Source organism: Aspergillus campestris, assembly GCF_002847485.1.
Source record: "Aspergillus campestris IBT 28561 chromosome Unknown P168scaffold_2, whole genome shotgun sequence".
In the NCBI taxonomy this organism is placed as follows: domain Eukaryota; kingdom Fungi; phylum Ascomycota; class Eurotiomycetes; order Eurotiales; family Aspergillaceae; genus Aspergillus; species Aspergillus campestris.
In genome coordinates, this window is record NW_020194337.1 from 1,935,611 (window position 1) to 1,950,878 (window position 15,268).

Sequence of the window (15,268 nt, forward strand, 5' to 3'; positions counted from 1 at the left end):
TTTTCCCTGCCAGGGCGAGGCTACCAGGATTCTACGTGTACCTATTGCCACTCTGTATCCCTTGCGAAGTGGGGGCAACAGGACAGGGGTTCGTGTCAAAGATTTTGCGAAAGGTCCAGACCAGGTCAACCACGATATGGTAACGGGAAAGACAATCGGACGGGGGTTTTCAGCTGAAGAAACGGGGGGGACAACAAACCACAACACCACGAAAAAACAAACTCTGCCTCGTCAGGGGACATTGCGGCCATTGAGGATTAGGTGAGTGAGATGGTACAGCATATTCTGTAGTACCTATGTTCCTCGTGTTGTTGAACACTTTCTATCTTATTTTTTTTACCTTCCGACGAATGATGCTCGGTTCTCCCAGGCTAATGCGAGGTGATAGAGGAATAATAATGGCCTTTGGATCGGTTGAAACACCCTACAGGTGGGAAAGCCAACAATAATCATAGTCACAATAATGGCAATAATCAGAAAGAAATTCCAATATTGAGTAATCAATAAAGCAAAAACAGTGGAAAGATCGCTTGGAAGAAGCCCGCGTCAGAGCCGAAACAGCATATGGTGAGCTTCACTGTTCGAATTCTTTGTTTCTTTTCTAATTTATTTTCTATTCATTCCTTTTTTCTGTTTTAATTTATTTTCTTTCCGTCTTACTATTATTTGTCATTGTCTCTAAGCCTGGTCTGTTTAGTTGAACTGTATGCTACCTTATACTATACCATTCTTTCACTTCCCTCTAGGCGAATTTATCCTTCTATATTGTTTCCGTCAAACAATTCCCATTCGATTGTTGTGCTTTCATTGCCACCCTATCGACTGTAGTTGCACTTCTATTCATTTGTGAAGGTGGGATCGTGGGTAAGCCGACGAGGGGAGGCAAATGCGTGTAAGAGGTTTATGGGCGATTCGGCACTGGTAGACAGAAAATCCCCAGCCGGTTGACTTCAACCCCGCGACTGTCCTCGTGCGCTTTCAATGCGAAGCTGGCTAAAACTCGGTCTGTGACTGGCATCGCAACTATTCTAATCTACTCCATAGTAGATCCGGCGTCATGGTGGTACAGTCACCTTCCCCTCTATTCTGCCAGGAGGTGGATAATGCCTTGCGTGTTCCCGCATCATCTTGCCGAGGGGGGTTCGACTTCTCTCTTCTCTTTGAGGAAATTATCTTGGGGATTGTGCCTTTAGCCATCGTCTTGATCATTGTACCATTTCGGCTATGGCATCTGGCCCGGAAACCTCGCAAAGTAGAAGTTTCTTGGCTTCTATGGGCGAAAGTGGTATGCACATCTCTTCTCTGTGCGCCTTACCTGAGCAAGGTCAGCAAGCTAATCTTTTCACTTCTTCACGGAAAACAGGCCACATGGATTGCTCTCACCTTTGCGCAGGCTGCGTTGGTGGCTCTTTGGTCCCTCCCCTCTAGCATCCGAACACGTGCTTCCATTGCGACGAACTCCGCAACGACGGCGGGAGTCTTCCTCCTCGGTTTTCTCTCCTACGCAGAACATAACCTGTCTGTCAAGCCATCGCTTCTTCTCAACCTTTATCTGTTTTGCAGCCTTCTTTTCGATGGCGCAAAAGTCAGAACATTATGGCTGAGGAACTTGGGGGGGATGAACCACACGATCACAATTCTCACCTCTGCCGCACTTGGTGTCAAGCTTCTGCTCTTCATTCTCGAGGCTGTGGAAAAGAGGTCTGTTCTGAAAAGTAAATACTCGAAATATCCACCAGAAGCCACGAGTGGTGTCTTCAACAAGTTCTTTTTCTGGTGGTTGATTCCTGTATTCCGTGCTGGATTCTCGAGGATCCTCGCAATTGATGATCTGTTTACGCTTGAGAAGAAGTTGAACTCGAAGCGACTGAGCGACACTCTGGAAACATCTTGGAAGAAAGGTATATACAGTGCCGTGAGCAAGGAAACTAGCGTTTTATGGGCTAATTTCGACTAGTGGAGACAAAATCCCCAAACTCACTATTCTTCGTGACCTTGAAAGCTTTCAAGTGGCAGATCTTATCGGGTGTTGCCCCGAGAGCTTGTCTTGTCGCGCTGAATCTGTGCCAACCTTTACTTTTACATCGTTCGCTTTCATTTTCTACCGAGCCGGTGAACCAAGACACCGACAATGTCGGCTACGGTTTGATTGGTGCCTATGCACTTGTGTATACGGGGCTAGCTGTGAGTATCGAAGTGTTTGATTTTCTCGACTCGGTCTAATGAGCGCCACAGATTACAATGGGACAATATCAACACTCAACGTACCGCGCAATCGCGATGGTAAGGGGGGCCCTTGTCTCCATGGTCTACAACAAGGCAACCGGCCTTGATGTCAAAGAAGCCGATCCTGCATCATCTCTCACGCTGATGAGTGCGGATGTCGAACGAATAGTTCAAGGTTGGCAAACAATGCATGACATGTGGGCCAACGTCATTGAAATGGGGCTGGCTATATACCTTCTTGAGCAGCAGTTAGGTCTGGCCTGCGTGGTTCCAGTTGGGGTCTCAGTTGGTAAGATATCTTATCTGAATGGTTCTGTCTTTTCGTGCTCTCTGACGCTTTAGAACAGTTGCCCTAGTTGGCTCCATGATAGGACTTACGTTCGTTATGGCAAGACAAGCACAATGGCTCGAGGCCATTGAGAGGCGTATTTCATCGACTGCCTCGATGCTTTCTTCGATCAAAGGGGTCAAAATGCTTGGTCTTACCCCAACAATGATGCACCTGGTCCACAACTTACGCATTGATGAATTGAACATTTCGAAGAAATTCCGAACACTTTTGGTTTGGAATATGGGTTTCGGTCAGTCAACTACATTTCTCGCCTTGAACCATAATACATGTTTTGCTAATGAATTCCTGCAGCCTGGTTAACCCGCATTTTTGCTCCGATTGTCGCTTTCGGGGCGTTCGTCGGTATCTCACACGACGATGCTGCACTGAACACTTCAGTAGTATACACATCATTATCCCTTTTCACGCTTTTGTCAGATCCCCTCTTGACTCTTGTTATGGCCTTGATGTCATTCGTGGGGTCTGTTGGGTCCTTTGCGCGTATTCAAGAATTCCTTGACAAGGAAAGTCATGTTGACTCCAGAAAAAACGCGTCGACGCCCCAGCTTGATCTCTTCCAGGAGCAAAAGACCAAGCGTTTTGCTTTCGTTGATGACGCAGAGACGCTTACGAACAGCTCTCACTCGCGCAAGTCGTCAGAGATCCAATCTTCTCACTCGTTATATAACTCGATAACGATTCAAAATGCGGCGTTTGGCTGGGACGTTAGCAAAGACCCCCTGCTCAAGAACCTGACGGTTACAGTTGGGCGGGGGAACTTGGTTATGCTGATCGGCCCCTCTGGCTGCGGAAAATCAACCTTAGTGAAGGCTCTCCTTGGCGAGGTACCTTGTCTAAGTGGAAACATAAGTGTATCGTCTGAGCGAATTGCGTACTGTGACCAAGTACCATGGCATATCAACGCATCAATCCGGGATAGTATTACTGCCATGTCGAGTTTCGACAGCGGGTGGTATACTTCTGTTATACGCGCGTGTGCTTTGGTGGAAGACTTTGACCAGCTACCTCGCGGAGATCAAACTATCATTGGGAGTCAAGGCATTTCCCTCAGCGGCGGTCAGAGCCAACGGATTGTACGTTCTTTCTGCCCTCTTCATCCGAGAATATCGCTGACTATTTGACTTGCAGGCACTAGCCAGGGCTGTCTATGCCCGAAGAGAGATCATCATTCTAGACGATGTCTTGAGCGGTCTAGATGCAACCACCGAGGATCACGTTTTTCACCATCTTATTGGTGTACATGGCTTGCTACGCTCGGTTGGCTCGACTGTCATTTTAGCTTCATCGTCTGGTGTGTTGCCTTTTTGCATAGATATAATATCTTCGAAACTGGAGCTAATCACTCGTCTCGGTAGTGAAACGAGTTCCTTACGCCGATCACATTGTCGTTCTTGACACAGACGGCTTCATCACAGAGCAAGGAACCTTCAAAGCCCTCGACTCGGCAGGAGGCTACGTATCCAGCTTCTCACTAGCCTCTCCTGAATGGAAATTCGAGGGGAAACCACGCGCTATCAAAGAGAAGTCCGACGTTAAAACCACCACTGTTGAAGCAAAGGAGATGGTGATCGATGAGCACGGGAGCAGCGGCGATTTATCCATTTACCTGTACTATGCCAGGTCGATTGGATGGCTCCCTACAATTACATTTATCGTGGCCATTAGTGGGTTTGTTTTCTGCATATCTTTTCCCAGTGAGTATCCTAAACTGCCAACCTGCGCCCGGAAATTCCTAACACTGTCGCCTAGGTCTCTGGGTAAAGTTGTGGGCTAGTGCAAACGAAAGGGAGCCTGGAGTGCACACAGCTTACTATCTGGGTATCTATGCAATGCTTGGTGCCGTGGCGATGCTATCCTTGATGGCTGGTTGCTGGTGAGCATATATCCAGTCCAACCTTCTATAATGTGCGATAGACACTGATGCTCAGGTCGATTCAGGCAGATGTTCATTCATATGGTCCCGAAATCGGGCGAGGTTTTCCACAGGAATCTTTTGAGCACCGTCCTTGGGTAAGACACACTGTTAGAATGTATCACTCTCATGCTGATGATTCTTCCAGAGCTCCTATGTCTTTCTTTTCAGCCATAGACAGCGGTGCTATCCTCAACCGTTTTAGTCAGGACCTCCAGCTCATTGATATGGAGCTTCCAGCTGCTGCTATCAATACATTTACTAGTAAGTGATCTTAGTCCCCTTGTCTTGTGGGGGTAGGAAGGATTTTCACTAACCAAGTGGACTTTTCCAGCGCTGGTTCTCTGCATCTCACAAATGGTCTTTATCGGAATTGGATCAAAATATGCAGCCGCCTCCTTCCCAGTGGTGATCGGTGTTCTTTATGCCGTGCAGAAGGTTTACCTACGCACTTCCCGACAGCTACGATTTCTAGACCTTGAAGCGAAGACGCCGTTGTTTTCCCACTTCAGTGACTGCCTCGGCGGCCTCATCACCCTAAGAGCCTTTGGGTGGCAGCGTCCTCTCCAGGAGAAGAATCAAGAATTGCTTGATCGCTCGCAGAGACCGTTTTATCTTCTATATGCTGTTCAGCGCTGGCTCACAATTACTCTGGATATGGTGGTTGCAGCCATTGCAGTGTTGTTAGCTGTTCTCGTTGTGGTAATGCGGGGGACGATCAGCTCTGGCTATGTCGGGGTGGCATTGCTCAACGTCATCATGTTCAGCCAGAGCATCAAGCTCTTGGTCACATTTTGGACTAATCTGGAGACGCACATTGGGTCAATTCTTCGTGTCAGGACATTCACGGAGAAAGTGTCCTCGGAAAATCTGCCAGAGGAAACAGACGACGTTCCCCACGAGTGGCCATCTCAAGGTCAAATTGAGATCACCAACGTATCTGCGCAGTATAGGTGAGTCTACCAATACCGCTAAGGTCACGATAAATTGCTAACATCCCCTCAGGAGCTCTGAGCCAGTGCTTCAAGATGTATCTCTTTCCATCAAGGAGGGCGAGAAGGTCGCTATCTGTGGCAGAACCGGCAGGTAAGCAAATCACCATTCCCTATCCTAGCACAAACAGATAGCTAACATTCCATCAAGCGGCAAAACCTCTCTTGTAATGAGCATCTTCCGCATGCTAGACCTTAGCACCGGTAGCATATCAATCGACGGCACCGACATCTCGAAAATCCCGCGCCAAACCGTGCGCTCACGCCTCAACGGAGTCTCACAGAGTCCCCTCCTAATGAAGGGGACAGTAAGGCGCAACGCAGACCCAACAGGCTCTATCACAGACACAGACATCTGGAACGCCTTCAAAAGCGTCCAGCTATACTCCATCGTCCAAGAAAAGGGCGGCCTCGACGCCGACATCGACGAGCTCTTCCTGTCGCACGGACAGAAGCAACTCTTCTGTCTAGCACGCGCCATCCTCCGTTCCGGGAAAATTCTTGTCCTCGACGAAGCCACCAGCAAGTAAGTTCATATCTCCCCTCCTCCTTTCTCTATCACTATCCTTCCTCCGCCCCGAGCATATAACCCCCATTCCCCTCCCAGCCAATCCTCCCTATCTATATACTAACATCCACCCCCCAAAACAGCGTGGACGCCAAAACAGACGAGATCCTCCAGCGCGTCATCCGCGGAAAATTCGCCGCCCACACCATCCTCGCCGTCGCACACAAGCTCGACACCATCCTCGACTACGACACAGTCGTCGTCCTCGAAGCCGGCCGCGTCGTCGAGTCCGGTAACCCCTTCGATCTGCTCTCCTCAGACGAGTCGTACTTCGCTCGCCTTTATGCGAGCTCCGTGGCGGATGAGTTGGATTAAATTAGGTTAACTGAACTTGACTTGTTGCGTCTGTGACTTTATATATCTGTTTTGTCTGTCTATAGGGGTAGAAATTGTTGCGGTCTCCGCTTCCTGGGCTTTTCCTTGGGTTGTCATCTTTCTTTTGTCTTGTCATGATCTAATCTCAGTTATGGTTCCTTTTCTGATAAATTATATACTTACTCTTTGTTTTTTACGTTCGTTGCTCGGGTTTTGGCTTATGATTCTTTGTAATACCAGGCTACCTTGTTAGTGAGTAACAAGTAAATTAGCATGCATCTTTTTTCCTAGTTTGATACGATGCATTCCAGTCACTCATCTCTTGGAGGATACAGCCACTAAGTACGTACGTGTAGAACCAAAGTCGAAAGGCAAAGAAAGAAGAAGCAACAGATGTAAAAACAGCCAAAACCCACCGAATGCTATTTGTATTGCTCCACATTAAGACCCCAAATCAAAGCTAACGCACATGAAAACAAAGACAAGAAATAAAGAAATGAAAGCATCATATGATTCCTCCCCGTTGACTGACCACCACACACATACCTATCCTAGCGTAAATTACAAGCGTGGGCCCTAGTAACTTGAGGAGGAGAAATCCGAGTAGATAGATAATGACAATATCAATTCACATAACGCAACACAACTCCATACTACTAGAATACCATCGTATCGTCATTATCCGCTTCATCAGGGTCCAAGATCCCGAATTCCCAGTCACCCCGCTCGATTCTGCTGGTGCGGTCTAGCTCGGACTGGAATTCGCGACGGAGGTGGTCCAGGGTCACGATCACTCGTCGTCTGGGGCCCTTGCTGCTGCTGCTCGGTGTGGATGTGAGTTTGCTGTCGTGTCGGGTGGAGGGCGTTGGAGACGAGGTACTACCGGCGGCGTCGTCCATGAAGACGTTCCCGTCGTCGTCGTGTTGGGCGCTGCGGGGGCGGGTTGCAGGCAGTGAGGGGTCTTCTTTTTCGACGAGGATGTAGGCTTCGCTTTTGTCGACGCAGCAGAGCAGGTTGATCAGGGAGAGGAGTTCGTGTCTGATTTCTTTGCTCTCGGGGTCTTCCTCGTCTGTGGGTCTGAAGTTGTCTGCTTCTCTGCTTTTGGCGAGCACTAGTTGCGTTGAGGAGGTATCTCGGGCGCTTCGGAGACGCTGCACGTTCTGGTAGGCGATTTCGGCCGCCCCGCGGTAGTCGTTCCGTGCGATGCGGTATGCTTGCAGGATGCGTAGATAGTCTGGGGTGCTGTCAGACCACTTATTCCCGATCTCAAGGAACGAGCTGTGGGAATCCTGTTTGTGGGCGAGAGATACGAGGATCTCGTCTACGTAGGCAGCAACGTTGGGGACGAGGAACGTGGGGAAGTGGAGGATTTGCTCGAGTCCCGCGGTTCCTGGTCCTGACGTGGCGAGTATGGCTGTGATGAGGGAGCTGAGCGCCGACTTCTGCAGCGCCAGATCTTGGTATCGAGAGAGCGCAGAGTACGCCTGGTCGAAGTGGCAGCTGTGGATAGAAGCGTAGAACAGGCGTGAGAGAACATCCGTTCGCAAAGTGGTGTACTCCGGGTTTTTCTCGTTCCGTTTCTCGCTAGCAAGAGCCTGCAGTGCAAGAGAGGCAAAGTCGGCGACGTGTGAAAACGAACGCGCTTGCTCAAATATAGACAAAACGTGTTGGAAGTATTTTGGAAGTCCGTTATGGAAGCAATCCACCGAGACGATATCAAGAAGCGTTGATGACATCTCGTGTAGATTTCCAAGGGGTTTCCCGCATGCTGGAAACAAATTAGACACTAAATATTGTGCATCAAGAGAGCAATCGAACTTACATAGGAGATATGCAGCCTTGCGGAAATACAGAGCTGCGGTGTCGAACTCTGACATAGCGACGTAAAGACGGCCCTTCACATAGGTCGCCCAAGACGTGCTTGCTTGGAAGCGAAGGAAATCCCAGGCGAGATCTATATTATTCTTCGCGATGAGGTCACATTGTATGTAGGCCAATGCGTTCGGATAAGCCACTTCGCCCTGACGCGTCACCCATGACAAAACATCCCGAATACCTAGAGTCAGTGTATAACTCTGGGGCAGTCCGACGTTCTGACGAGGCTTGATGTCTACAGCAAACAGGTCCTCGAAAATAGTCACCATCCGCGTGTGTCTCGACTTCGAGGATGAGTCTTTCACAGAGAGGTTAGGCGTGGAATTTTCTTCAGCGAGACCGGTGGAGTTATCATGCGACAACCGAGAATTCGAGCAGAGCCAATGCATCATCTCATACTCTCTCAGCAGCGACACTAGCGAGGCGAATAATTCCGCTGCATCAAAGGTAGAAGTATCCTGCTGCTCCACCTCACTATCCACGAAGACGACAAGGAGTAGAAGGTCGGTCAGAAGCTTGCGGGTAAACAAGATCGTCTCTTGAGCACCATTCACCGTGACCTTGACGCCAAAATGGGTAGACAAAAGGTCGGAATCTTTGCCCGGGAACCCAAGAGGAATCGAATCGACGATCGTGAAGAAAACATCGTTGGGAAGTTCGTAGATGTTCAGATGCTCGTTCATCGCGGCAATAAGCCCTGTATATGTCTTATCGGAAATTTGATCCCCGAAGTCGCATCGCTCGCGGAAAGCATCCATTCTATCAGGGACAGATGTCGATGGTTCGGTGAAGATCTCGGCTTCAAGAGCTCTTCGGCATCCTACCTCCAGATCTGCGGGAAACCTTTTCCGGAATCCAGACGCAACCTTTATCAAATGGGATGCAGACTCAAACAAGTCGCCAATCTCCGAGCCCAAGTTCCTATGCCTCCACCGGTCCACGATCTTGGGGCCTTCCTCCCTCAACTCAGAGCCCGAGTTATGCAGCAGTAGTTCTGTTGAGCTGCATTCTCGAATCACCGCGCAACTGTCCGAAAGGAGCAACCAGGGAAGCTCGTAGTATGAGTCGTATGCGATTGAGACTGGCTCGAACCTTCGTTTATTGATGTCGTCCGCAATCTGACAGAACTGACGCCACTTGGCATCCGTGTCTGTTTGGTACCGCGTGAAGTCCATCTCGTCATCGGCTAATTTCCGGAGCGCAACGCTGGTCGTAACTGTTGAACAAAGGCGTTCTGGCAGAGAGCCGCTCTTCTTTTGCGGGCTCGAAGATGACAGCGGTTTGACAGCTTCCTGGTATATGGCCAGAGCAGTCTCGAGTACTTCTGAGGAAAATCGATCTGGTTGCAACAGGAACTTCAACCACTTGTCTGTAGGATCCACAACGTCGGAAAATGCCACCACAGGAGCAGGCTCCCGAGAGCGAGAGTCCATCGCCGTTGATACCCAATTGGTGTCCCAGTCGGCTGTCAGGGTCTCAAGGTTGAAGTGTAACGTGAAGAGCTGATAAACGTTGCTATTTCTCCACAGGACCCAGAGTTCCATGCCTTTTCCTTCCTGGGCTGGTTTAACCTGGAAATCCGCGATGCTCCAGAACATGTTTCCTGACGGGTCGGGGTCCAGAGGTCTCAATGCAGAACCTGGGTAGAGATCTTCGATGACAAGCGGCGAGGTCAAACCGCCTTTGACAGCCCAGAACTTAAAGCGCCCTTCCTCAAAGGGCGAGTATGTGACGACGTAGTATCGGTAGGCCCCGTCCAATGCCCTCTCCACATTAAACACACGTATAAAGGAAGATTCAGAAGGGTTCAGACTGTAAGAAGCTGCGTCGGGATGTTGTACTTCGCGATCCAATAGGTCCTTCGTGGCAGCCAACTTGTTTGTGGCGAGGTTCCATATCTTTAGGGTGTGGTTCAAGCAGACGGCGAAGACATAGGTCTGATCGGATGTGGTCGCGATCGCGTTTGGGACATTTGTGTCGAGGTTGCGCCCGTCGTATTTGATCGAAGGTTGCGTGTGCCACCTAACCAGCCCACGAATCGATGCGCCCCAGCTTCGCTCGTCAAAGGTAAGAGGATTCCAGTGCGACCCTATCTCAATCAGCTCCAAATCTCCAAAAGGCGCAGAAATAATAAGGATGACAACGAAGGGATATGGGGGCGGAATTACCATCGTCACCAGACCTCCTAGTCAAGCGCAAAAGCGCCCCGTTGTCGAGGGAGACAAACAGCTCCAGGGGGCTGCTAGCATGCAGCCGGTGAGGGTGCGAAAACGACAACGGCGCGGGAATACAAGACTTGCACCAATCGGATACATTCTCAGCGATCGACGCTGCTCTGCGAAAGAACTCCGGGCGCAGGGACAAGGTGTACAGTTGCTTCGAGGCAGTAATCACGAACACGCTCAGCAATTCGTGGTCCTCCAAGTCTGCGAAATCCACCCCCGACGGCAGAATTTCTTCCTGGAAATCCAAGCGCAGCGTGAGATTGTATTCATTGTGTTCAATCCCTCCCTTTGTCAGATCCACACACTGGATCTCCAGCACCCTGTTGTCATTGACCACCCTCCATAGGAACGCTCGGGGAAAGACGCTGCGTTTGCGGAAATAGATCGATCCTTGGGTTGCTAGATAGCGCCGAGAAAACTCATCTTCGTCTTTTGCGACAAAGTCATCGCGGCCTGTCAGGGCGGTTATGGAGAAACGAGGGCGGCTCTGCGAGGTCGCTTGCGTTGCAATCGGGATGTTGACGACGGCGCTCGGCGAGTATGGCCGGAGATCGACGCGGGTGTCGTTGTAGATTTTAGCCATGTCAGAGAAGCAAGAAACCACCTTGCACGATAATGGAAATGGTCATCTCAAGTCTCCATAATCAGTTGGTTCGCAGTGGGTGGAACCTTGCAGCGCGGAGGAGTCTGGAAGACAAAAGAAGCTGAAGCTCTTCCGCTGCTCAGAAAAAACAAGGTCTTGGCACCCGCCTTAACAACGGCCGCCTGAACAACCGAGATAACTAAATGACCAAATCTTTACTCTCATCAAGTGAATTACCATGAACTTATGTATTACTATAATCTTGCTGGTACCTGGATATTTACTAATAGACGACTATCAACATCAAAAGATTATAGTCATTCACTCTAACAATCTCTAATTAATACCATTTCAGCTGTTTATTTATGGAGAATGCCATGCTATCACAATAAAACAAAGAAAAACACAAGCTATGAACGCAACTGAACAAGAACATCATTTTTCGTATCACGTGGCCAGGACCTACAGACACCGCATTGCTCAATCATTCTCCAGGTCCTTGGGGCTCGGGTCTCCGATTCCATCCTCGTTGATAGCAAACAGACAGTCGCTCTCAGGCAGACACGGACTATCGTATATCTTGCATACTCGAGTCTCGCCTCGTCCCTTCTTCAGGCTCAGTCTGGTCGTACTGGCGTGGGCGATGATATTACCTCCAATGGGTTTCTTCGGATCCGGGTTGAACATCGCGCTCGGGCCACCATCAACCTGAGCGACGACCTGATTTGTGATGACGACGGCGATACCAAACTCGTCCGCGAGACGCTGCAACGTGCGCAAGAATTTGGCGAGATGGTTTTGGCGCGTCGAGAGCTCCCCACGACCATTGAAATCCGTTCGATACAATGACGTGGCGGAGTCGACAATAAGGAGCGAAAACCGGGTCTCGCACATCATTTGAGATGCCTGGGTCAGGAGCTGAAGTTGGTGGTCAGAATTGTAGGCCCGCGCATAAGCCACATTATCCAACACCTCCTCGCCAACAAGTCCATAGCGCTGGGCAACTGCTAACAATCGCACGGGCCGGAATGTCCCTTCTGTATCGATGTAAAGACACTTTCCTTCGCCGCCACCCATATCGAAAGGCAGCTGGCAAGTCACCGCAAGCGTATGGCAAATCTGACTTTTACCGGTCCTGAATTCGCCGAATATCTCGGTAATTGACCCGGTCTCGATGCCTCCTCCAAGAAGTGTGTCCAATTGCTTGGAGCCGGTGGTGATCGAGATAAGTTCACTCCGTCTCAGGTGCATCTCGGTGGCAGTGGTAAATCCTAGGGGCACAAGCTTCGCGACTATCAAAGAGACGCATTAGATGATTGCGGCGCCAGCGTAAATGGGGATTTCGTCATGTTGACTCACCCTCCACTAGCAATTTATTGGCTTTCTGCTCCGACACACCCTTGATCTGTTCAAGCATACGTTTCGACCTAATTCATACAGCGCATGTGTTAGCTTCTTCATTCGAGTTGCCTCAGATGATAGAGTCTCCGACGGGTTGACGATATGGGGTACATACGTATACGCAACAGATTCAACAGTGTAATAACCCGCATCAAGAAATAGTTTAATATCTCGAGCAGTCAAGCCACCAACACCCTAGTAAGCGATGTCAGTCCCTGTCATATAAAAAAGCGAATATCGATAATATAGGAGTCATCCGTGGCAATTGATCACCACCAACGGACCCAGATCTTACCTCCAACGCCGAAAGAGGGGTGGGCGCTCCAGGACCCGTCAGTCCATCATCGAGCTCATTCTGAGTCTCCGCTTCAGCTGTCATTTTCACTCAGCGGTTCAGGCTCTTTATAGTAGAAATTTTCTTTTGGCGTGTCTGCGGGACAACGCAGAAGGCCGATCCTGGGGCCAGTTGACTCGACGTGGTACGCGTTCTAAGCCACTGGGTGTTCTGTGCACAGCAACTGCTTGCTTCCCTAGAACAGGTACAAAAGGTGCCCCAGTAGGTGTGGGAAGTGTCTCAAAAAAACACCTTATTGTAAGCAATGCTATTTGTCAAAGTGGCAAATCACTGTGATCCCGTTCACCTGGACGATGATGGATTGTGGACGCGTCGAGGATGTCGCGAGGTCACGTGCCTTGTTTTTCTACCTTGGTTTACCTTGGCACCAGGCAACTATCAGGTCTACTAATTACAACAACAGACCCACAGCTTAGATGAGACATGAAAGGATAGAAAAGCGTCACACTAATATTATAATATCCCAGATAAAGCAACAGACAAAAGCGACTGCGAATGGGGTGAATTATTCTGGTGGCACCTTGCACACTCGACGATCTTGAATATCTCGGTCGTTTCAGAGAATGAACCAGGAGACCCTGCCACCATCTCATAAAGAAAGGAAAAGGGCCAAAAAATATATACTGCCTCCAGGTCTCTGGACCACTCTCCTGTCTTCTTTATATTTTAGCGGCAGGCATCTTCTTGAGCTGGAACATCTCAGTCGGAGTCGCCCGGAACTTGTCGTCGATGAACTTGCTTAGTCTGCGCCGCCGGGCCTCAGCGGAAGCTCGATTTTGTTCTGGCATGAGGAGTCAGTATACGATGTTCCTTTCTGGCCGCAATATTCATATACAGAAAGACGCATATTCTGCATGGCTTACCATCATCCGTTAGCTTTTGTTCACCCCCGTCAGAGGATTCGTTAAGCCATGAGCTTCTGATGTACCACCATCTCGATCGGTGACCCTTTGCCCGTTCGCTCAAGGTTTGATGCTTAGAAGGCTCGTTGATGTCTGGTGGATGAAGCCAGGTTGGGGGGGAAAGGCCGGGATGTGCGTATCCGGCCCTTTCGCTCACATCGAAGTTCACCCTCTGGGTCTCCAAGTGTCGCGAGTCGGGCATCTGTAAGATAGGTGCCGGAACAAATGTCTGGAAGGATCTCTGCACCTCCCCCGGTTGATTCACCAGAATCCTTCGTGGGGCCGGATCTACGCTGTCCTTGTCTTCCCGCATCACAGGCCTGCGTAGCGACGATTGGCTGGGGGTCCATATGCCCTCTACCTTGACACCTCTCTCCAGAGCTCTTGCGCCAAATGGTATCTCGTCTATCTCGTCCAGCATCGGGTAGCTTTCGGCATCCTGCGTTGTGGCTGACCTTCTTTTCGCTGCGGTGAGTCTTCGGATGGCTCGTCTATTGTACAGCAGAACGCAGACCCCATATGCGACAACGAGGAGCTTGTCCATGTCAATACCTATCAGCAGGGCCATGGAGGGATTATTACTAGTAGGCATACTAGAAGGCACATCAGACTCTGGGCGTAGTAGTCAGTATACTTATTTAAGCTATGTCAGACAATCATTAGCACTTACAAAACTCAGCTTCTGCCACAGGGGCCATCCCCTCCAAAACCGCATCTTGGTAGTGGGTCGCCTTGTACTCGATATTGCGTGACTCTTTGTATTTGGGAAACGCAGGTGGTGTATCTTGTTCTTGTCTTGTTGAAGCCACCAGAGAGTGTCTAAAACCGGGTGGTATAAACGGAGAGAGCGTAGTATGTTAGATCCTGCTCTTGGTTGCCCTCTAGTCAGTGTTTACCTACTTCAGGTTGTCTACTCGAGGAGTAAGGCAGGAGCAAGCTGGCCATGGTTTGGTGACAAGGACACAACCGGAAGCCGCGAGCATTGCCAATTCTGCCTTCCGCACAGATATCGTGATAAAACAACAATATCAAACTGGCTTAGTTGGGGCTTGATCAAGAATATTTATTGGTGGTCATATATTCAAGGCGATGAGATGTACGGTGTCTACGGGTGCATACATGGAAGTAGATTTACTAAGTCGTGGTTATTCTCAATCAAATAGAATAAAAAAATAAAAAAAGGAATCAGAAAAATTCAAAATGTAGAGAGCTGGGACGAGTTTTTTTTACAGTCCGTATGGTCAATGTGGCCGCTGAAGGGGTTGTGAATAGAGACAGAAAAAGAATCAAACAAAAAAAAAGAAGAGATGTAGTTGTTCAGCCAAGTAGTCAACGCCCCTGTAACAAGATGGTGTAATCCGGCGACGCCACCCCAGGGTGGAGGAGTCTCTGCAGAATTGCTTCCCTCAAGGGTCACTTCCATTGCTTAGCGCCTTGTAGCGATCGTGGATTACTCGCACGAGTACAATGACGACCCCAGGATTCGTACCGGGCACCTTTCTTGCTGGCGTGAGCCGAAGCAAGGTTGCGGACTTGGCGGCTGACCTTCCACTAGGTTATCC

The 15,268-nt window shown here is 49.5% G+C and overlaps 3 protein-coding genes across 3 annotated transcripts; 1 reads left to right on the forward strand and 2 right to left on the reverse strand.

Annotated features, from left to right (window-relative positions):
* Positions 1-1,057: 1,057 nt before the first annotated feature.
* Positions 1,058-6,365, forward strand: abcB (putative ABC multidrug transporter; the record flags this gene model as incomplete). Its single annotated transcript, XM_024833259.1, has 15 exons — positions 1,058-1,285; positions 1,364-1,901; positions 1,958-2,184; positions 2,236-2,515; positions 2,574-2,807; positions 2,870-3,651; positions 3,707-3,869; positions 3,934-4,272; positions 4,328-4,451; positions 4,517-4,588; positions 4,639-4,754; positions 4,825-5,443; positions 5,496-5,576; positions 5,634-6,008; positions 6,134-6,365. 15 exons carry the CDS (start codon positions 1,058-1,060, stop codon positions 6,363-6,365), a joined length of 4,410 nt encoding a protein of 1,469 aa, XP_024696163.1.
* A 656-nt stretch (positions 6,366-7,021) lies between these two features.
* P168DRAFT_231290 (nucleoporin Nup120/160) lies at positions 7,022-11,048 on the reverse strand (the record flags this gene model as incomplete). Its single annotated transcript, XM_024833271.1, has 3 exons — positions 7,022-8,133; positions 8,188-10,329; positions 10,409-11,048. 3 exons carry the CDS (start codon positions 11,046-11,048, stop codon positions 7,022-7,024), a joined length of 3,894 nt encoding a protein of 1,297 aa, XP_024696164.1.
* Positions 11,049-13,463: 2,415 nt separating this feature from the next.
* P168DRAFT_279530 (uncharacterized protein) lies at positions 13,464-14,421 on the reverse strand (the record flags this gene model as incomplete). Its single annotated transcript, XM_024835796.1, has 3 exons — positions 13,464-13,585; positions 13,668-14,316; positions 14,377-14,421. 3 exons carry the CDS (start codon positions 14,419-14,421, stop codon positions 13,464-13,466), a joined length of 816 nt encoding a protein of 271 aa, XP_024696165.1.
* Positions 14,422-15,268: the final 847 nt, after the last annotated feature.